This window comes from Plectropomus leopardus, chromosome 4, assembly GCF_008729295.1.
Source record: "Plectropomus leopardus isolate mb chromosome 4, YSFRI_Pleo_2.0, whole genome shotgun sequence".
Classification (NCBI taxonomy): Eukaryota; Metazoa; Chordata; class Actinopteri; order Perciformes; family Serranidae; genus Plectropomus; species Plectropomus leopardus.
In genome coordinates, this window is record NC_056466.1 from 5188775 (window position 1) to 5211032 (window position 22258).

Sequence of the window (22258 nt, forward strand, 5' to 3'; positions counted from 1 at the left end):
ATAGCAGTGATGTTAACATGCTGTATGTGGTTTAAAGTGAAGAGGGAACCGTGCTGTGCTTTCATATTTTATGGCCAAATGGAACATTTAAGCTGCGTGTACTTCAGTCAAGGTTTTCAACAGCATATGTTTTCAGGAGCATCTGGTGTAGGAGCACTTTAGGTTAGCTTTCCTTTAGTTTCTCTGCACAGCGATGAAACCCAGACGCAAAGTGATTAAAAAACAGTGACAAATTAAATATGCTGATTCAGAAGCCGAAAACAGAGGTGCAAATTGCTAATTTGTGTATGTGTGACAGAGAGCGGCGTGTAGCTCATAAAAAGCATCTTACCTTGAAACAGAATGAAAAAACAACAAACTCAACACCTACAATGGCAAACATTGAGATGACATCTTTATGTTCATCAGTGAACATAAAAATGACTCAGTGTGAGGCAGGATAATGGGAAATATACAGAACACAGCGTGAAGGAAAGTATTTGTTTGAACAAGATATGGAGACACGCTGTGATTGGATCTGCTGTAGTTTTTGTTGGTAGGCGTCCAAACTGCCGATTCATATTGTTCCAACCAGTTCCAGAAAACTTCTGGGAATCTAGCTGATGGGATCTTTGAGTGCAACGTCACTTGCTGTTGTGGAGTAAATCTAAGAGGCAAAATTAAAATGAAAATTAAAAAACGATCGCCTCATGTCAGCTGAGGTGGTTTGCGCTTCATAAGAAGGGCGTCCCGGTGCCACCTCATACTGCTGCAATGTGGGTGTTCTGTAAAGTCCTGCGGGTAATACCGAGCAGAGAAAGGAAGCATATTTCCATCTGTCAAACCTCAAAACCATCTACGGCTGCAGCTGTTTCCACTCATACAGCTGTTTAAAGGCAGAGCGAGAGCAGAAGACGGTGGTTAAATACATGCATGCGTGTGTCTATGATATATAACTTATAATATATTTCTATCTATTCATTGCCCGCAAAGTGGCCTGTGAGAACAAGCATTTCCTTTAAGTGAAATGGAAGTTAGATGGTTTTAAGCTTCGGTACTGTGATGCATTTTCCACGTGAAGCGGAATATTTGAGCAAAGTACAGCTACAAGACAGATTTAAACTAAATCCTTTGAATGTGATTGGATCGCTAAAAAGTGGGTGGGCTTTGAGCTCAGCGTGATATGGAGCTAAAAACGAACTGTTGGCTCCACACACACACACACACACACACACACACACACACACACACACACACACACACATACATACCTCCCTCACTGTTAGATCAGGAGGAAGACCAGGAAGAGATGAATGACCTCCACCACAAAGGTTTTGCCCGCTGATATCCAAACACACATCTCCTCCTGTCTCTCTCCATATTGCTCTTTGAGCTATAACAAGCATCAGGCATGGAAGTGTGCTTTATATGACCTGCATGGCTAGCTAGTTGCCCAAAGTCTTTGATTGGATTAACATTTGCAAACGGCACAATCACAACCGTGGTGATACTCAGTACAACAGAACTTCCTCTTGTGTGATATTGCTTCATTTTACAGGAAATCTCATTAAAATCTGCAGAAAGATATATTCTTTCTGGCTGAGGTTTTTATATTACATGTAATGAGTGTGTCCTGCTTTGCAGGTTTCAGGTTTCTTTGCAGGTGTTGTGTCAAAGTTTGTGTGTTTCCTGTATTAGATAGTGATTAACTTTCATGTTAATGATGTACCTAATTTCACTCACTTGACATGGCAGGTTTGAGTCTCATATTTCACAGAAATGCACAGACGTCCCTCCTTTAGTAGAGGAATGTGAAAACACCTCTGTGTTTTGACAAGTCGGTATAGTCAAGCTCAGACATTTTATGATACAAAAACAGAAGAAAACACATTTATTAAGGGAAAGGGATCTTAAACTCTTTGAAGCCTGAGCAAAGGGAGGGTGATGAGCAGCTCAACAAGAAATGGCCTAAAAATGAGTAAAAAGTTACAAGAAAAATGTAGAAAAATAAGCAGAAAAAATAGTACAGTAAAAAACAAACTAACAAAAAAAAAACCAAGCAAGAAAATGAACCGGAAAGTGCAAAAAAAACAGTATTTTTTCTTTTGTTTTCTGTTACAGAATTTTAAAAATATAATTAAGAGAATAATAAATACAGTTTTCTTGACATTTTTCTCTCTTTTTTCATAATATTTAACAATTCCAGCTAATTTTCAGACCTTTTTGTCACGTTTTAGTTTTTTCAAAAAAAGTGTAATTGCGGGACATTTCTTGCCAAGTTGCTTATTATGTTTTTCCTGTGTTTAAAAACAAAATCAACCCAATGTTCTTAGATTTCAAAGGTTTAAATGCTTGTAAAAAAGGCATCTGAATGCAGCACAAAAAAGTGATCCAGGTGTTTGTAGGATTAAGTCTCAAGTTCTCACATGCAAACTATAAGACTTAATGTCTGAATGCTTGCAAAGCTGTTTTACAGGTGTTTTACAAAGCTGACTCCAGATTCTTTCACTGGATTTTATTTGGGATGGAGCTAATTGAGCACAGATGAGTAGGCGGGTTCATAATAAAAAGAATAATTTAGGTGCCATGTGTTCACCTTTCTGTGATGACCATTAGCATAGCAGAAATATATTAATTAATTTTTCAGTAACCTGCAACCAAAACAAAAATTCCATCTTCTGCACATCAACAAGAGACATTTCTAATTGTTCCTGAAGTCCTCTGCTATATTTGGGGATCAAAATGATCATTATCAGTCATTTTGGTAAATAAAAATGCTTCTTTCAAAAGAGCAAAGTCATATGTCATCTAATAATAAGGAAGTACCATTATAACTTGAAAACAAACAAGGTCAGAAAGGTGTTTGACGGTTCTGGAAACACCATCAGAGGAGCAGTAGATGTAGTTGATTTATTTTATGGAAATTCGGATGCCTTTTCACTTGGATGTAATGGCAAAACATGAGCAGCACAAACTTACCCAGCATATCCATGTTATGTGTTATTCATGCTGACACATAATATGGTTGGCGGTATTTTCCAAGCTTTAGTAGAATGTCATAATTTAACACACAGCGCCAGACAGCCGCACCAGTCTTATGACGTCTTCTGTCATAAATTAATTACTGCAGCATTACTTGGTGGGAGCCATGAATAATACAATATTTCTCATAATTCTTGACAAAAGGCATTGCTAATAATCTTCACTGTGTTACAAGATAAGTCTTTGATACAAGATTATGAAGTTTATGAGCAAAAATCAGGAACTCGCAACTAAATACTGTGAGATGAGTCACAACCGCAGCGAGGCATCATTAAGATCTAGCTGGGGAAAAAAGTGGAAATTAAAGGTAAAATGAGCCTCGTGACTTTCTTTTAGATCAGTCACACTCTGGTTTATTGGCCAATAATTACATACACTGTGTGTGTGTGTGTGTGTGTGTGTGTGTGTGTGTGATCACATGAGGCCTGCATGGTGTGGCATCATCTGTGTTTTATAGATTTGCAATAAAAACCGATCAAGGTTAAGCTTTGAAGTCAAACTAAGTCACTAACGGCTGAGATCATTTATTTAACATTGGGGAGACCATTTCAATCAACACCTTCTGCAACCCAGCCCTACAAGAGAGTCTGGGGGGAATTCCCTCTTAACTTAAGAAACTAAATCTTAGTTTGGGGATCTCAAAGTTTTGATGACCGAGTTCCATTTTCGGGGTCCAGCGTATGATCAGCTCTCTCACAGAGATGCCGGCTTTACATTTTTCACAGAGCCAAACGACGGCGGCATCATGACTCTTCAGTGTGTGATTTTAGTAGTGCTACCCCCTGAACTTTGAAATATCGAAATCATCAGTCGTCATCAGACGGGGTCGTGACTCACTGACGTCAGGCGACATGAGGGCTTTCGTTGCCGCTAGTTCTTTGCTGTCTGTTTAGTGAGTCTGGGTGTTTACACAGAACTCGATTTGGCGCTCATCTGCCAGCTTAAAGGTGACATTTTAAGCATATTTGAGTATTGAGGGTGGGTGCTCCCCCCTCCAATATGTGTAAAAGAATTACATCCGGGGTGCAGCTACGTATTTTGCATGCATGTAGAATTCAGATGTGCCTCCAGCAGATGAACGGGTCAGCGTCAGTGTGAGACTGGAGCAGGAGAGAGGGAAAGCCCACAGAGAGGGATTTGGCTCTTTTAGCAGCCCGCTGTGACTCGACTGGAGAGACTGTGGAGTAAAAGCCTGAATGGAGCTTCTGTGCAGGCCAGGCTACGCCCCGACCCTGTCTCACTGCCTCTCACACTGGCAGCCGCGTCTCTTTTGGGGAAAGACGGGGGCAGGAGGGAACGGGAGCCAAGGGACGAGGACAGAAAGCAGGATGAAAGAAGGAGAAGAGAGGGGAGAGGAGAGGAGTGGAGGGGGAAAGTCAGATGGGAGAACAGAGAAGAGGAGAAAGGGGGAAAGACAGAGGGAGAAGGGAGCAGGAGGGGAGCCAGTGTGCTCTGCTATCCTTGTGGGTGTAAATATTTGCTGTTCTGCTTGTCAGGGTAGCATTTACCGGGACGGGTTGACTCCTGGTCCTTTAGTGGAATACTGATGAGGCCATGGGCACTGGGGAGCAGGGCGGGATAGTGTGTGTGTGCGTGTGTGTGTGTGTGTTAATCTGTATGTGTGTGCAAAAAGGGGAGAATAAAGGCGAACTCAAGGAAGCAAACGAGGCGAAGGATGAGAAATGTAGGCGCGAAGGAGTCAGAGAGCAGCTGTGGAGCGTTCCCCAGCAGTGCCCACCCTGGCCCCTTTTTAGTTTTTCCAGAAGTCACTCGGGCTGGCTGCCCCCCGAGGGCCCCGGCCCTGTGCCACGTATGAGGCGTCACACAAACAAACAACAGACTAATCAGAGGGGCAAGACCTTCATTCGGCTTCAGCTGACTGGATGACCCAGTTCAACTTTGTTTTACGCAGACTTGTAATGTGTTTAGTTGGATTGTCTGTGTGCGTTCACAACTCTGACTAATGTGAATCTGCTGCCAATACAGCCCATGACTGTTCTGTAATTTTCTGTAAGTGCAGAACGCTGCGGTCTCAGCTGTCACATGTCTTCTTTAACCATCATTTCCACTTCAGAACCAGAGCACATGTTGAAACATCCAGCTCACGGGAAAGCAATAATTAGCAGAAAAGAAGCTTGTCATTTACTTACTCAAGTACTTTGACTTATACGAACTGTTCACGAGTCCATTATTTATCTTTGATCTGCTTTGATAGTTATGTACAAGCATTAAAATTGTTTTTTAAAGGGATACTTTATTGATTTTCACCAAGCTTTATATCATAATAATGTGGGTGGTATGTGTAAATGAACTTTGGTAAACTCCATCAGATCTCACGGCTCTCCTCTCAGCTTAAATTTTCGCTGGCTCTCGGGCTGTTGCTTCAACTACAGATTGTACTTACACATTTTTGTACACACACCACCACGGACAGAAAGAGTACAGAAGCATATCGAGAGAAAGAGCTGCTCCTTACTCTTTATCTATCTGCGCTCTCAAATTCAGAACAAATTCAGATCAAACGCTAAAACTAGTCAGCGCTGATCAGATGCAGCCCAAGATTCTGTGACTGTATTTACTTTTTCTTGCCTGTTTTTTTCAGAAACATATATTAGTGCACTGTTTAGCTGTAATAGAGAAAAAGCGCAACACGTCACACACTGAAAACCACTTGCTCACAATTTGCATTTAAAGGCTGAAACACTAACAAAAAGTTAACAAGTCGTCCATCTGTTTCAGTGTCCTCTTCTTACTTTGCTGATTTTGGAGAAATGATCCCACTCAATCTCCAGGAGTAAAATGCTGTAATATTTGCAATTTTTTGATCAAATCATGGGCTCTGATCATTATGTAAGCTAACAATAATCAAAATACAGTCTTGCGTGGCTTAGTTAGCTTCAGCCTCTACACTTTGCCAAATTATCAAAATGCTTGTTTTTTTTTCAGATTTGATCAGATGAGAAAGACTTTAATGTCCCGAGGGGCAATTTGGTTTGCAACATTAGTCAACACAACCAATTCACACTATAATGAATAAATAGGACAAATAAAGGCATAAATACATATAACATACAGTAGAGGTCATCAAATTTAGTTGTTGCGAATATGAAATATTCATCTGTAATTGTTCATTTCGAGGACAGTAGGGCCTAAAGCTTTTTAAAAAACCCAACAGCTGAGGGAACAAATGATTTAAGAATCCTGTTTGACTTTGCCCTCTTAGAGAAAGTAAACCTCGCCCCTGATGGCAGAAGTCGAAACTCTGCATGGAGAGGGTGATGTGGGTCTGCTAAAATGACCTTCTGCCCTCTGAATGGCTCTGACTTGGTAGACATTGTCACGATTATGCAAGTTAATGCCAATGATTTTTTGGCAGTTTTCCCATATCTTCCCACTGATGCCCCATGTCTTATTGCCTAAAAGCTCAGTTTTTCAGTTTGGCGGTTTATAAAAACTTATAAAAACTTTACTGTGTTGGTAATGCATCCCAAAACAAAGCAGCTCAAAGGCATTTGGGTTGTTTTTTGCTTGCGGACGTTAAATGACAAATAGGACCCTACACATAAACAAAAGTTAATGAGTTATGCAGTGACGTAGTTATCAGAAGTAAATAGACTTTCTTTCCTCTGTAAGGAACATTTTGTGGGTTGTTCATTGTCCTTTTCATAGACACAGCGAATAACCTGAACAAGGCTGCACACACACTGAAAATTAAATTATTCAACTTTTTCTGGTTCTTATTCATAAAAGAAAATATGTGGGGAACATTAATATAATATTATTTTTTCAATATGTTAAAGTAAAAAATACAAGTGTTGGTAGCACCAGTCAGTTTTCTTCCTTTAGTTCCTCTAGAGTTAAAGTTGTCTTAAGCATCGTCAGCACATAGCCACAATCGTCTTATTTGGCAACATAATTGCATACATAGTCAGAATATAGCATACATGTTAACAGTTGGATTTTAAAATCATATATGTACACAAAAAAACATCAAGCTATTGGTACTCAGATGTCAATCGTGGTCTGAAAAATTTATAAATGGATCGAATCCAAGCGTGGGCATAGCAACCACCAAGCAATGTTTCATGGGAATTATCAGCACGGTCAACACATGTCTTTGACCAATTGGTTTTCTGTTAAAGGTCATTGAATTAATGTCCACCATGTCACACAATTACAGAGCACATTGACTTCAACTAACCTTCACTGCGAGCATGCATTAGCATCCAGCCGCATTAGCATGTCCAAGGCCTTCTAGACGTTATCCAGATGAATCTAGATATCCGCCTCCTCTTACACTGTTGGCCCCGAGAGGTGGCACAGCGGATAGGTCAGCATGTATCAGGTTTGCTAATGGATCCTCGCTCTCTCTGTGTGTCCTGCCAGGTACTTCCCCATGGGCCACCCAGTGTCGGTGCATCTCTACTTCCAGTCAGACCAGTTCCAGGGCTACCTGGTCAGGCACCATGCCACTAATCTGGCTACGAGCAAGCTGGAGACCATGGAGACCTGGGTGGCACCAAAGAAGAACTTCAAGCTGACCACACCTCCCAGCAGCACATTCAGCAGGCTGCAGTTCGCAGAGGTGAGTCATTTTATCCGACTGCATGGCGCAGCATTTATAAGGGGGTCATACACATTTTACCAAGAAATATCTTTGACTTTTCTGGGATTTGAGGCAAACTAAAGACCATACATTCTGTGAAACGCCCATTAAAACTCCTTATGGGATCCTTTTCATTCCTATATAAAAGCTTTTTAAAATATATATCATTTAAAAAATTAAAAAAGCAATTCAGGATTAGAACTGATATTTAAATACAATTTAGGAGCTGTTCATTATTCATGAGAGGGGAGGGAGTGGTGCAAAAGTACTGAGGAGGGACTTATGTTTTTTTTTTTATTTTGGCTCAGGGAGAGGCATTCTTGTCTTTAAAATGTTTGCAAATTTTATAGAAAAAAAAATTTTTTTTTTTTTGTTTTTTGTTTTTTTTTCCTTGAAAAAGTTTTGGCTATTTTTAAATAAAAAATATGGGCACTTTTTTTGCCTTCCTGGTTTGGAAGGCATGCTTTCTTTAAAAAAATCAGCTAAAGTTTCTTAATTTATTACAACTCGAAATTGTAAAAACAGAAATTATCATTGGATTTTCAAATTTCTGATGGTCCTGGAACACATCATGTTTTATTATACAGGTTTGTGAGACACAATTCAATGACCTTTCTAGAACTTTCAGGATATATTTATGTATTTATAGTTTTCCAAAACTTTTCCAGGCATGTAAATTGCTATTTGCAATTTCCATGACATTTCCAGGTTTTTCTTGACCACACCAACCCTGATTTATTTTTAATTTACATTGAGGTCATTTGTTTGGCATGAGTCGAAAAACAATCAGTCAGCCATTGCTATTGAGAGGAAATGAGTTCTATAAAAACTTGAAGCACCACATAGGAATAACACGGCTCTTCAGCATATAATTAGAGGTGAGACATACAGCTCATTGCCGCGGTGGCCTTATATTCATTGCTATGGCGACCTTGCCGAAGCTCATAGCGCCGCATCTCCACACAATTAAACCGGCGCCTGTAATGGCCTTGTAAAATGTAAATTGATTGAATTCATCCAAGTTTATAGGGATGAGCGCTTCATGTGCTGCTTATTTGTTGCTTCCTAATAGAACGTCTTCTCACCTTCACACTGGAATGCTTCCCTTGATTGTCTTGTTATGTTAATCTGTGTTTCTGTTTACCACAACGCCTGTTTAGGATACAGCAGCTCGGCTGTGATGTGACAACCACACAGTGCCGTATTAAAAAAGGACAAAATTAACTGAGTGAATGTAAATTGACCTTTTCTCTCTGGTTTATCATGCACAGCTTTGTGGGAAGCAGAAATGTCAACAAACTTGTAAACGAATTTGTTTGCTCTGTTTGAGCTGGCAGACCACACTCGTACACCTGGACACGCCTTGACCCCGTTTTACCTTTACCTTTTACCTGACCTGTGCTGAGCTCTACTTTCTCATTATTCCCCCGGGCTTTAATCTGCTGAGGTTTTTTTGTTTGTTTGTTTGTTTTATGAAACTGCCAGTTCTCCTGCGTAAATGGCAGGAGTTTTAATGGACTGAATCAAGAGGAACAGAGAGAGAAAAAGGGAGGCACTGCGACTGATAGAGGGAGAGTGACGGAACAACAGAGCAATAGAAGCAATATAGAAGAGAACCGGGGAAAGAGAGAGAGCATGCACGCGATTGAAAATGAGAGAAAGAGAGGGGGCGTTGGGCTGCAAGGCGACTTGGTTGGCAGTGTTTGTTCTGCATCCCCAGCAGTGGGAGAGATGTGCGGCAAAGAGTAGGGATTATCATCTGCACACTGCATCACCACGGGCTGCCATGAACACTAGACACCAAGGATTGAGCCCGCTCGGCAGAATCAGACGTGGACAAGATGAAACCTTATTTAAACAGAGGCGGTGCCAGGAAATACATTATCCATTGTCTTGTAATATGTGTTTGAATATTCAAAAATATGACATATAAACTAAAATGTAATATATTTTTTATGTCTCTGTGCCGGAGATAGCTGAAAGCTTGTGATTTTCGGGGTTGTCAGTCTGTCCATTTGTTCCATTCTGGTGACCACAGTAATTTGGCATTAACATTAAATTGGATTTAAGGATGAACTGATTAGGTTTTTGTGATAAAAGATCAAGGTTTGGCAGAATTGGCCACTCAGACTCAAGAATGAACTGATTCGATCTCGGTGGTCAAAGGTCACTGTGACCTCACCAAACATGTTTTTGGCGATAACTCAAGAATTCATATGCTATTTCTGACAAAATTTCACACAAATGTTGGCCATACAACACCGTAACTCAGGAAAAGAAGGAGCGGCATTTGATCTGATGATGATTTGGTGACTTGAAACTGTGCTGATTGTATCGATCTTTTGTGCCATCATGGATGAAGGATGTGTGTGAAGCATCCGTGTTTTCACAGATATGGATGTGAACTGTGCTTGCAGGAGTATAACCACATGGCAGAAATTCTATTTTTTAACAGCAAAAATTTCAGTTTTTAATCGGCTGTGGGCCCAGAACTGTTGCTGTGTTTGGGGCTCAGGTCGGGCTTGGCCAGAAACTGTGCAGGTTCAGGTAGGGTCAGAGCGGAGTGGTAACTTAGAGGGATCCAGACGGCCGGTCGCCATGCGCGTCCCTCTCACTAAGCCCTGTATGTGTGTCTCGCCTATGAAACCATGAGTGACAGAAAAGTGATGTGGGTTGCGGCTTTTATCTGGTGGCTCAGCCTGAGAAAGCATTCACAGTCTGGCACTGTGCAGAGGCTGTCAGTCAGTCAGTTTGTCCATCTGTCATTCAAAACGCGAGCAGAAAGAGCTTGAATAAGACAGCGTGGCGTAGTGGCAGTAACGCTGTGCTTTTTGTCAACTTAGCAGATATGACCCATTATACTAAAGCTATATGCTCGAGTTTGCTAGATAAACCATATGGCTGGCTTAACAATGTGTTCCCTGTCCTCCTTTAGATATAAAGGAAGACGGATATGTCTTTCTTTTCACTCCTGTACCGCCGCCTCCCAGCTGCCTTTATAGGCCTTTTTACAGCATGATTTAGTGCGGGACCACTTACAGCCCACACAGTTAAAATTAGTATTTCACCTCAAGTCAGACTTGACATTGAGAGGTATATTACTCTTTGTTGGACAAATCTTTTACAGCAGGCTGACTGACTTTGACTGATGCGTTAGTCCTTGTTCTACCACAATGTATGTACACATGCATATTGTGGGAGAGGATATATGGGTGACAGAATGACAGGAACACATTAAGATGTAATGTTTCCCAATACAACCTGCAGCCTTGAAAACTATGAAAGAGTGGAATAAACAACGTCAGAGCTGTAATGATTAGATGATTCATCTAGTAGTTGATTGACAGAAAATTAATTGGCAATTATTTTGATCATAAAATGATCCTTGTTTTTGTTTTTTGACCGTTCCATTCTTCTTAAATGTGAGAATTTGATGCTCTTCTATGTCGTAAATGAATTAACTGAATAGCGTTTGATCTTTGGACTATTGGTTGGATAAAGCCATAGACTATACAAATAACGGACGTAGCCACCATGGTGTCACCCACTAGTTTGAGTTTTGAAGCCACAAGTTCAGCACTGGCCTATGGGAGCTGGAAGTGGCCTTATTTGGAGTTGAGGTGGAGATAACTCTAACACTAGCAGCTAGCTTGGTTAGTACGGTTGGTTCATTGGAAAAAACAGGAAAACCATTACAACATATTCTTGCTTTAAAAGCTGAACATTCAGCTCCGTAGTGGTTCTTTGAGTATAACTAAACGCTGAACAAGACTGTTGTAGATTAATGAAATTTTACAATTAACTTTCATCAGCTCAAAACACGCTGAAAAAGCAACAGCTACAGCTAAACCTACACTCTGTTAATCTGGGGCGTCGTGGTTACATTAACCAACATTACTGCCGCAGTTAGTGACTTGTCAACGTATGACATCACCTTTGACTCAAAAGGCCCATGCACTTAATTATGCATAACTTAAAACCTTGAAAATTTGGGCATTTTAATATTGGGTTCTAAGGAGATTAACTCTTTCTTGGAGACTGTCTCAAATGGCCATTAGAGAACCTGCAGGTTTTTTTGCACTCCCACATTGGCTTCATTTTTTTAATCTCTGGAAGTTGCTGCTTGGATAAAAATACCATTTAAAGATTTCACCTTGGGTTCGAAGAAAACTTTTTCTGACATTTTATTGATAAATTGATTTAATGAAAAAAATATTTGGCAGATTAATCGACAGTGAAAATAATCATTAGTTAGAACTCTAATCATTTGGCTGACATAGTCTCAAAAATGCAAAATTATAAGCTTCGAAAAAAGTGTTACAGCACAATTGCATTGTTCCTGTTATTTTCCTCACGCTGTACACAAAAAGTGTTTATCATCTGGCCAGATCCAGCCACATAAGGCCCCACATGTTTAAGATTTATTGTGTATTTTTCTAGTAAATATTTATTCCTCCCAGGCTTTTATTTTACTGTATTCATTTAATTTACTGACAAATCTGCATAGTTGGGATAGTAAAATAATTTCCTGTCTCATCTGCAAGGAAAAAGTTGGAATATAATTTCCAAGGCTAAGCCAGACCCCCCTGTTTCCAGTCCTTATGCTAAGATAACCAGCTGCTGGCTTCATATCTATTGTACAAACTTGAAAGCGGTATTGATCTTTTTATCTGATTTTTTTGTAAGAAAGCAAAGAAGCACATTTCCCAAAATGTCAAAGTGTTTTTTTAAGTCTGGTTTGATGCATCTCGCTCCACAGTGTGTCTTTATTAGCAGCCGTCTTACCCAGAGTCCCTCAGTAGTGTAAACGTGTCCCGGGGGAGTCCTCCGGTGCGGCTGGTGAGCACCTGGGTTTGATTACCCTCACAAACAGTGCCACTAATAAGCCTCTGAACGGGGCCTCGAGGGGCAATGATGCCCTATGGTTTTAAGTAGGGCCAGATGTACACTGGGACTGTCCATGCTGCTGCCTGATTAAATTGACGTGTCTCATTTAATGGAGGCGTGGGCGCCAGCAAGCTGGCGACGTGCTGAAAAGGTCTGAAAGGTTGTCAGGTCAGGAGAAAGAAATGGAGCTGAGGTGGATGATGACATGGGAGCATTATGTGCTTTTTACTAAGAAAGGAAGGGGACTGAGCAGACGATAAAAACGGGTAATTGACAGGAATAATGGGTGATATTTGAAGGAAAGCAAAATGTATAATCAACGAGTCATTATCAGATGCGATAAGATTTTCCCTCTGCTTTTAAGCAGAGAGTAAATGAGGGATAAATCTACTTTAATTAACAGTGGCTGTCAGTAATTGCTGGTTATGAATGGAAAATCTGAGTAATCGGCCCAAGTGAGTAAACAATGTGAGTAAACAGAGATGTGAGCAGCTGAAAAAAAGAGGGGAGAGGTCACAGCAAGGATGCCAGATCAGCATTAGTTCCTCAAAAGCATGTTCTTCTAAGTATAGCTGAGAGCGAAAGAAGGTCATAAGCCTCCAACTTGGTGAGCGGTCGTGAGGCTTGATTGGGTATTGGTCTTAAGCCAAAGCTTATTGGGTGGAAGCAGCAAGGGACAGGTTGAGTGTGGAGGTCATCGTAAGCTGGAGGCTGAAATGGGCCACAAGTTAATCCCTGTTTGACCCAGTGGCATACTGGAAGAAAGGATCCCTTGCAACTGGTGGCTTCTTCTATTAACTGCAGATCCATAAGTTGAATTTAATCTCCAACACAGCAATGCATTAGTCCCAGAAGAGAATAACTGCAGCATTTTAAGTTAAGATTTAGGGGGATTTAGTGGAATCTTAACGTTGAGGATTGCAGATTGCAACCAGATGAAGCTTCTCCAGGTTAGAATTCATATCGTGTTCATGTTCCTTTAGTGAACCGAATTATTCGCAGAGGTCTCTTCCTCTCTGGAACAAATGGACGTAGTAATTCACACGACTAAAAACACCGAAAAAAGTAGTTTCACGTCACAAATCAGTGATTCGACTACATTGTTTGGCATGTCGGGCCGCTAGCCTAGCACCTGCTAATGTGTGTTCACCTTTTTTGTCTCTGATAACTTAAGAGCCAGATGTTGGAGAGGTTTCAACAGAGAAACGAGTTATCTGCAGAGGTCTCTTCCTCTCCAGACGAGGGGATTTAAACCAGTAAAAATATAGATAAAAGCAGCTTGAAAAAAACAAAACAATATCAAATGCTTTTGCCACGAAGGGGCTGCTAACTACTGTGGTCGACGTAAGAATGCAAATGGCCCTATTTAGAGCCAGTGTATTGCTTGTTCGTTCCAGGCTAAGAGTTACTGCAACATTTAAAGTTCCAGTGTGTATGATTTAAGGGGATTTAGTGGAATCTAGCTGTGAGGATTGCAGATTGCAACCAGCTGAAACTTCCCCTCGCTAGAATTATTTCGGCCGAAATAATTCTAGCGAGGGGAAGTTTCAGCTGGTTGCAATCTGCAATCCTCACAGCTAGATTCCACTAAATCTAAAATCTAAACTTCCCCTCGCTAGAATTCTTTCGGCGTTCATTGCTCAGGAGGTTTTTACTGTGAGATTTATTATCCACAGAGTTTTTTTCCTCTCCAGAAAAATGGGCCCAATGAGTTAAATTGATAAAAACCCAAAATAAAGTGGTGTTACATTACATGTCAGTGTTTCACTGACCCTGTTTGGTATTTTGCAGATCCACGTGGCCAGCACCTGCAAATGTGTGATCTCTAAAGGAGCTGAACTATCCACAGAGGTCTCTTCCTCTACGGAACAAACAGCTGATGAGTTAAACCAATAAAAACACTAAATAAAGGTGTTTCATTTTAAAATCTGTGTTTGTCAGACGCTGTTTGGCATGTCAGAGACAGCCTGTTTGCCCAGCACCTGCGTATGTTTGCTCACCTTTTTTTCTCTAGTTTAAATCCAGATGTTTAGGAGGTTTACACTGAGACCGCAGAGGTGTCTTCCTCTTAAAAGCTGACAGATCAGGTGATTTAAACCAATAGAAATGCTAAATAAAGCAGTTTCAAACAAAAACACTGCAACAGACAGTGTTTTTCTGACACTGCTCGTTGCAGTCGGGCTTCTAACTACGGCTGCTGATGCGAACACGCGAATAGCCCGATACAGCCAGTGTTTTGGTTTGTCCATTCAGAAACATGCCAGTAAACACAGCAATCTCCGCAGACAAAGACCGGCTTCTTATGTTGATTTAAACTGCTCATTCCAAGATCACAAAAGCACAAAACTTCTCATTTTCATGTGATTACAAGTTAAAGAAAAACTCTCATTATATTCCATTTCTGCCAATATATTCCCCTAAATCCTACACACTGGACTTTTAGGGTGATAAACTTAACAAATGTTGTTAAAATGTGTCTGCAAACTTTCAGCTGTTGTGGAAACAATGTTGTGTATTGCGTGGGCATGAGCACCTCGAGCACTATGCATAGAAGCACAATAGGTCAATATGTAGTACTATATTTTATACTTGGATAGGAATTGCCTGTGTGAGCAACATATTCAATATATGTGTGCAAAAAGTGAAAAGCCACTCGACTCGTCTGGCCTGAAACTGCTTGAAAAAGTGGAACTGCAGTACATGTTTGTTGCCGAATAAACTATGGGCAAGAACCAGAAGCCAGTCTCGGGGGGTCCCCTCCTACCCACAGTATGTGAATCTTTTCCGGATCTCCCTCTCACAACTCTAACTTTAGTCGGCCTTCTGCCGGCTCACTCCCAGTGGATTACAGTGAGATTCTTCTGTCAATAATCTCTTCATTTCTTTCTGGGGCTCCAAACGAGACTGCTGCCAATCAATCGGGGATGTAGAGTGTGCCAGCGAGTCAGCCTTGAATAAAGTAATGAGCTACAGAGGTGCCAGACAAGAGAGTTGATTAGTAATTTAAAAAGAAAAAGAACCAAGGTCCAAGGGGGCAGAAATGGCAGAGGTCAGTCCAATAATTGAGATGAAAGTGAGGTGTCTTTTACAGATGGCCAACACGCACACACGCTTTGTAATTTATGCAAGTAGTGTCTATTTATACTGTTACATCGCAATCTCAATTCTCAAAGGATGTAATACAGAGTCAGTTCCAGTCAGCCATTGATCGTCCAGCAGGGTGAGGCTGTGTTAATCAGCTACCATTGTAAGGATGAGCGCTTCCTAAAGCCACCATCCCTCTCACATTTCTGCCAACACCCCGGACATCTTTCACTCTCTCTGCATATGTGTGTGTGGCCTCCCTCTCCATCACTCCCACTCCCCCATCAATCTCGATGGCTCCACATCTCTCATTTTGCATACCGCACCATTTTGCAATCTGCAGACCAACACACACATATCACGCCTCTACAGTTACAGACTTGACCGCAGTGAAGACATTAAAGGCAATTAGCTGTGCTTACATTTTCATCCTGTTTTTGTAATTTGCTCTTCCTTCCTCTACTCTCTCTCTCTTTTTTTCTTTATTTCATTTCAATTCGAGCATCTCCTTAGAGTAAAAGAATCTTGTCAAATCTTAAGTTCAAAAGACACGGCCAATGAATTCTCAGTCAAACAAACAAACATGTGTATGCTAAACGTTAATTATGTAAGCTTACAGGACGTAATAATCTTAAATTGGCCCAATGTTCACTGGCAGTCCTCCAGTGAGCGGCAGGCTGGCAGCTACTTCCATGTTCTGCAGCCAGAGGCACTGTACGTCTCATAATTCACCAGAGATATATTTGACTTTGGTATTATCTGTTACATTTTTATACTCACTTTATTCGTCTGAGAATTGCCACAGAGAATGCAACATTCTCTGTCTTTGTTGAAGCTCTAAATCCATATTTTTATGGAAGTTTGTTCTCCTGATTCTCTTTTTTCCTTGTCAAAAGGCTGTTCCTGCATATAATTTTTCCATTGGATTTTGGGTTATTGTAGAAAATAAGCACCCATCCGAACAGTCCCGAGCAGCTGCACTGAACGAAAGTGCACATATTGGTTTACACAGATGTCAGTCATCGTTTTTTATCATAAAAACGATCACTTGAATAAACATCAGGGTGATGAGAACTACCTTCAGTGACAGAAACTGTCACTCTGGAAAAACATTATTGGAGGGGCGGGCTTTATGACCTATAATGCAGTCAGACACCAGGGGGCGATCCAGACTGAAAAACACTTTGGGGGAACCGTCATGTTGTCCATCTTTATATACAGTCTATGGTTTGGACGGAAGAAAGGGGGGATCACCTAATCATTTTGTTTCAGGAACAGCCTTGTCTGTATGACACACAAGCCTTAAAATGTATTTAAACATTATTGACCATAAATGCTACATGTTACAAAGTTAGAATGGGTGTTGTTATCATTATAGGGAGAAAAATAAATACATTGGAACGGGTTAACTTGTAACTAAAGGTCAAGCAATTGATCGTTGTTGCAGATTATCGGCTCCGAAAGGACATTTTACAGACTATCAGTAACGGCAAAGTTTGGCTCTGATAGTGGTCGATCGGTGACCTGAGCTGAAGAGTGCAGGGTTGTGTTAAATGATCAGTGTGTACAGCAAGAAAGAAGGTCCCATCTGCTGTGTGACTGTGCTTAAGTGTATTATTCTTTATTTTCAGTTGCACCACAGCAGCTGGGCAAAGTCCTTCATTAAGTAAATGCTGCCACTTCCTGTTTCAAATTTAAAGCCCTCTACATACACGATCTACCCATATACTAGACTTTGACCGAATGTTGTTCACTGATGTCAGCTTGTAATCCTGTTCACTGTAGTTTATGTTTAGGGCACTAAGCATTGCTTACGCTGGATCCTGCTGTTCATTGCCTCCTTTCTCTCTTTCCATCTCTGAAATGTGTTCAGAGAGCAAACAAGCATGCATTTGATCTTTGCCCCAAGGGGATATGGTTGGGGTCTAATCATACGCCTTCCTCAGCCTGCCTCACGTGTTTCATGTCCGAGATATACTCAGGCATACAGTGCCAGAGACTGTGGACAAATGTGGACAAATAGACTCAAACGTGCAGGACGAAACTATCAGGCTCGTCAGCTTCTGCATTGTAACATTATACAACAGCTGTGTGGAAGGTGGGGCTCGAGTGTGCTGCCGTTTGATGAAAAATGCATGCTGAATGTTATTTCCCATGATGATTCAGTGCAGATATTGGTTATCTTGATAGTCAAATGGTGCAGCATGCACAGACTATGTTACTCATTTATGTTCACTTCATGTGGCAGCAGCAGGAGTGAATTTATAGACCCAATCTCTTGTGCTTTTTGCTGTTAGTTCTCTCCTTGTCTTTCTTCTTACCTCATTCTGTCACTCACTCTTGTCTTCCTGTTTTCTCTCCCTCTCATTTCCTTTTTCTCTGTCAGATCGGCACTGAGTGGGATGCCAAAGAACGTATGTTCAGGAACTTTGGCGGCCTGATGGGCCCCATGGACGAGACGGTGGGCATGCAGAAGTGGAGCAAGGGTCCCAATGTCACCGTCACAGTCGTGTGGATCGACCCCACCAATGTCATTGCCGCCACCTACGACATTCTGATAGATGCCAGTGCAGAGTTCACCCACTACCGCCCGCCGCTCAACCAGCCTCTGAGACCTGGTGTGTGGAGCGTCCGCATCCTGCACCACTGGAGCCCCGTGGCTGAGATGCACTTCCTTATTGCTCCGTTGGCGTACAACAAGCATCAGCCCATACGACAAGGTAAGAGACATTCAAACAGCCTCTTATGAAGCATATTTATATCTAGCACTCACCATTTGTTTTAGCTTCATCATAACACAAAATTACTATTGATTGTGTCATTTAAACAAATAGCCTTGATAGTCTTATTGCACTGCTGTGCTGTTCCTCAATAGATAATGATTGATCAAAAAACGCACTTAAGGTGTTAGTCTGAATGCCAAGCATTTCACTCCATATCTAGATTTGGAGTAACCCCAACAATACAAGGATGAAATAAAACCGCCACTATGCAATCTGATATAACAGCCCTGCAGTAAAGCCTGTATTTGTGACTTTTTGTTGACACAGTATCACACACAAGTTAGTTGTTAATATTTGAAGCTGTATTTTGTTGAGGCGTTTATTAGGCTTGAGCAGTATGAAATATTTCATACCTTCCTGAAATTTCACTGGAGTATACAGCATATGACGGTACAAGTTTCCTCTCTTTTGAAAGTTTACAATCTTCGATGTGTTGAAAATTATGCTCATTGATGCTGTTTTAGAATGCCCCTTGTCTCCTGCCTAAAATGGCACGATAATCATGTTTTCTTCAAATGCAGGGAATAAGTAATTCTTTTAGTGATGAGGAAGGTGAGCTGTCATGCATATTTGAGCACATTCTAAATGTCTTGCAGAAAAATCTGATTGCTTGGCTGGAACTACTTGTTGTATAATGTGTAACCAAGTCTCGCTCATGGAGAAGTCTCATTCTGACATATAGGGGACTTTCCAACTTTGTCAAAATCTGCTGAATATTCTGCCATACATTGAAAATCTTCTAGATAACACTAAGCCTCGCTTTCTGTACTGCAACACAACTGCAACTGCAGCTGTACTGCACTCCTCTTTCCAACCCTCACTATCGTTTCCAGTGTTGTTTTTCTGCAACAAGTCACCTTTCACAATATATCAAAATGAGACTTTTCCTTGCTCACAATAACAAACAGACTAGAGAAAGTACGTAAAATGCTTCATTTGTATAAACAGTCCTTTCCCTAATGTTGTAAGACACTTGTAATAATAATCTGAGAATGTCAGTGGCAAAAACAAGCACTTTCAACAGACCGTGCACAATTTACTGCAGAGACTACATTGCAGCCTGTTTTGTCTCTTCTGTTGCAGCAGTCTTTCTCAATATTTTTAAAAAATGGTTGTCTCTATTTGTCACTTAGACACAAAAACATGGGAAAATAATGTCCAGGTGAAAAATACAGTTTGAAGTGCGTTTTAGTGATACTTCTTGCTTACAATGCGACACAGTCTGAGTACAAACGGAGCATTTTAAGCCTTACAAATGAAATGTCCATTGTAAGTTACTGTAGAATGAGAATGAGAGTATTTGTAATAAATCCATAATAGACAGGCTTATTTTTGCTTTGAGTTACAGCAGTTTTCTCTCTATCTACTGCAGATCACCGTCCATATGCAGGATGTCGGACATGAAAATACAGAGCTTGAATAAACACAGTGGTTATGTTTGACAAACAAATTATATATTCAGTGCACATTTTCAGTATTTTCTTTTCAGTAGATACTAACATAGTGTCTCAGAGTGACTTTGCATTCACTGTGAAGAAACGATTGCCAGTTTAGGTGCTCTGAAACGTCTGCAGACACACACACTTTGTATTTGCAGCGATGCCCTTTCTAATCAAGCCTCTGGGCCTCTGCAGACCCTGGTTGTTTGTCATCAAGTCACCCTTAATAACCCAGCGAGTTGCTCATACACACTAAACAGAGTGTTAAACAACAGCCTGCTTAGCCCTCCAAAAACAATGACACAATTAAATCAATCAGCCAGCATGGATAAGGGGGCAAGACTCCATTGTTGTAGTCCGTAAGCACTCAGTTTGCACTGAAATCACATGAGAGTTGAGACGCTAGCTTCGGCTTAATCGTGTCTTTCTCCATTTAATAATCTCACTGAGCCGTTTTTAATGATGAAGAGAAACAACAAATAAAGTTACAGCTTTTGTGCTCGACCTGAGTCTCAGCGGGGCTGTGGGAGGACTGTTGTGCGACAGTGTGAGTTAAATATTCATCTCTGGGTTACGGCTGTTTAGCTTCATTTGCATTACGCAATTATGCTCTGGCTTCCTATTGATGTTTGGGTGGAGAAATTTGCCTGATACTAATTTGACTCTGTGTTAACAAGACATGTTTTTTTTCTGTTATCAACTGTCTACCCCACAGTGCTGCAGCTCTGTTATTAGATTAGTAGAGTCATAGTGACATAAAGCAATGCAATTCAGCCTGTGACCCAGAATGACCGTAAAGTTGTATCAGCAATTCTCTAAAACGATTTTGACAAACATGACCTTTATAACCCCCAGAAAGGTAGAATTTATTACAGGAGGTGGAAGCATGACTCTCTCTCTACTTAAAGCAACTCCAAGGAGCTTTCATTTTGAGATGATCTTAGTGACAGAAACAGTGGTTTCAATGAGCGCCACCGCACACACTATAGATATATTAAGAGAACAGGATACATCTATGGATGCAGGGCGTCGTTAATTCCTGTGAGAGTTGCTCACTGGTGCATGAATCTAAACTGGTTCAACTGTCTGGATAAAATTACCTGGATTATCAGAGGATGATCAGCACTACTTCTGCACTGTTCGGCCCATTGAGCAAGCCCAATAGAGACTTCGGGTGGCTGATAGCTGCCGAGTGTGGCCAAGTGACTACCTTGTGCTTTAGCACTCTGTTAACTTGAATAGGGATGCAATTATGTAATATTGCTTCTCCTCTAGACTTTGAAAATGTTAATAGACAGAATGGATTGAATCCTAATATTGAGACAAGTCATTACGCAGGAGTGGTGACCCTTAAAAAAATCTATCCACTGATTTGCAGATGTTTCTTTTGCCATGTAGGTCTATGAGGAGACAACCAATTCTCATTCTGAACTAGCGCCGCTCTGTCAGTGCTTTTCAGCTTTGCTTCAGCCACCAATGTATATTCATACATTGACGTAAAACAAAGGCTTTGGCTAATGTTAGTTAAAAGTAGCAACCATCCATCCATCCATCCATTTTCTTCCGCTTATCCGGAGTCGGGTCACAGGGGCAGCAGCCCTAAGCAGGGAAGCCCAGACTTTCCTCTCCCCGGTCACTTTGTCCAGCTCTTCCCGGGGGATCCCAAGGCGTTCCCAGGCCAGCCGTGAGACATAGTCTCTCCAGCGTGTCCTGGGTCTTCCCCGGGGTCACCAGGGAGGCGTCCAGGAGGCATCCGAATTAGATGCCCGAGCCACCTCATCTGGCTCTTCTCAACGTGGAGGAGCAGCGGCTTTACTCCGAGCTCCTCCCGGATGACCGAGCTTCTCACCCTGTCTCTAAGGGAGAGTCCAGCCACCCTACAGAGGGAGCTCATTTCGGCCGCTTGTACCCGTGATCTTGTTCTTTCGGTCACTACCCAAAGCTCGTGACCATAGGTGAGGGTAGGAACGAAGATCGACCGGTAAATCGAGAGCTTTGCCTTTCAGCTCAGCTCCCTCTTCACCACGACAGATCGGTGCAGCGTCAGCATTACTGCAGATCCGCTGCACCGATCCGCCTGTCGATCTCCCGCTCCATCCTTCCCTCACTCGTGAACAAGACCCCGAGGTACTTAATCTCCACCACTTGAGGCAGGATCTCCTCCCCGATCAGGAGGGGGCACTCATCCCGGCCGCTTTACACTCGGCAACCATTAGCAACCATTTCTCTATAAATATCTTTATCTCCTCGTCCTTGTTATCATCCACTCAGGAATTTTCTGGTCTACAGCATGCTATGTGTGATGTCTTTTCATTTCTTTCGTGTGAATGACTGTAACAGAAAATAGCGACATTTTTTATTGTGAAAAAATCACCTATCAAAGCCTCTAAAACAAAATTTTAACAACTAGACATGTTCCAGCAGGAAAATGATCCGAA

General features: G+C 41.4%; 1 protein-coding gene across 1 annotated transcript in view; it reads left to right on the top strand.

Moving 5' to 3' along the window:
• xylt1 (xylosyltransferase I) overlaps window positions 1-22258 on the top strand; it is a 109263-nt gene that overhangs the window by 83501 nt on the left and 3504 nt on the right. Inside the window, exons 9-10 of the mRNA XM_042485290.1 lie at window positions 7408-7606; window positions 17985-18318. Of these exons, the coding sequence (XP_042341224.1) occupies window positions 7408-7606; window positions 17985-18318 (533 nt within the window). The remainder of the gene's footprint in view (window positions 1-7407; window positions 7607-17984; window positions 18319-22258) is intronic.